The sequence below is a fragment of the Trichoderma citrinoviride genome (assembly GCF_003025115.1).
Source record: "Trichoderma citrinoviride strain TUCIM 6016 unplaced genomic scaffold BBK36scaffold_312, whole genome shotgun sequence".
NCBI lineage: Eukaryota > Fungi > Ascomycota > Sordariomycetes > Hypocreales > Hypocreaceae > Trichoderma > Trichoderma citrinoviride.
Window position 1 is genome coordinate 1 of NW_020195020.1, and position 1,487 is coordinate 1,487.

Sequence of the window (1,487 nt, forward strand, 5' to 3'; positions counted from 1 at the left end):
TCCAGCTGGATGCGCACCCACTCGTCGCCCTTGTTGCGCACGTCAAAGTAGCCCTGGCCGCCGCGGATGTAGCGAATCTCCTCGTCCTCGTGCAGATGCTCGTGGAAGAAGGACTTGACCTTGTCCTCGTACACGTCGCCCATCTTCTCGGGCGACACGACAATCTCGTCGCGGTTCCTGTACCCGCGCTCGGCGGCCAGGGCGTCGACGTCGCTCGTCTCGGGGAAGCGGTGGTAGAGCACGCCGAGGCTGGCCAGGTCCTCTGCGGTCACCTGGCGGCCCGAGTCGTGGGGCAGACGCTGGTCGCCCTGCCGGTTGTTTCAAGAATTCCCACGTTAGAGGACATTCGAGCTCTGATGACGCCGCTGCTGATACCGACGCCGACTGCTACAGTTGACATGCCTGACTGGTGGGGTGAGGGAGGCTTACCGGCAGGTTATCGTACATGTATGCCTTCATCTTGACCGGCTGCTTCTGCTTCTTCGTCGTTTCTACGGGACGCTGTGAGGGGGTTTCTTGGGAGATGACGGGACAGCGCCATGGCGAAGACGTGATGCGAGCCTCGCTACTTATAGTAGTAGCACTACCTAGGTACCGAGAGGGACAACTCAAAAAGAAAAAAAAACGGATTCAAGGTGAGATCGAAGCCCAGCGCCCCACCCCGCCTAACGCCCCCCTCTCGGTAGAGGTGAGTGAGCTTACTGTATTACACCTAAGGTACATCGAACTGTAAGTACTTGGGAGTATGGGACTAGGTACCTTCCTTTGGGCGCATGCACCTCGGCAAGATGATGACACTCATGATGGGAGCCGGAAAATGGCAATTCTCGACTTCGTGCTCATTCTATGGCGCGGCGATTGGAGCATTGCCTTTGGCACGAGGTGGCTTACATGGAACTTGCAGCCTCCCGCCACACCAACTTTGTCGGCGAAATGGAGACGGCCCTTTGCCTCTTGCTTATCTTTACCTTACTCTACAGTAACGATATCACCAACTTGAAAGTCCAAGCATGCCATCCCGTCCCGGTTGTGCAAAATTGGCATCAGACTTCAGCTTTGACCCCACCAGCTCGCTCTGCAATCGACGAGAAATAAGCCCGGGAGTTGCACGATTCAAGCTGTCGATGCGTTTGACGGGCCTGGCAGGGCGTCATCGGAGTAAATCCCGGACAATTGGCATTTGTTCATGCAAGATGATAAAGGTCAGACAGCATGTCCGTGTTTTATTACCGTGGTAGTTTTATAGTGTAGGTAAGTCCATCACAGGGGCATGACCAAAGAGCTTCATATCATTGGTTCTGCTGCTGCGGAGTAGGTATTCGGTACCTGGTCCGGGATGGCTTCAGGTCGGCGGTACCGTATGTGAGTGTACCTTGGCTGATGACGAGAATGCGGCAACGATGCAAATACTTATCAGATCAAAGCTCGGTGGCAGCCTACCAAGTGCACATTATCCTCTCTCCGATCCTCCCGTATAATAGCTAGTA

At 54.9% G+C, this 1,487-nt stretch overlaps 1 protein-coding gene across 1 annotated transcript; it reads right to left on the bottom strand.

Moving 5' to 3' along the window:
* BBK36DRAFT_1164637 (RmlC-like cupin) lies at positions 1-660 on the bottom strand (the record flags this gene model as incomplete). The annotated part of the gene is made up of 2 exons (XM_024894668.1): positions 430-660; positions 1-308 (listed from the first exon to the last, which is right to left on the bottom strand). Coding segments are annotated over exons 1-2 (338 nt in total), but the record flags the coding sequence as incomplete, so codon positions are not given.
* Between the last annotated feature and the right edge of the window lie 827 nt (positions 661-1,487).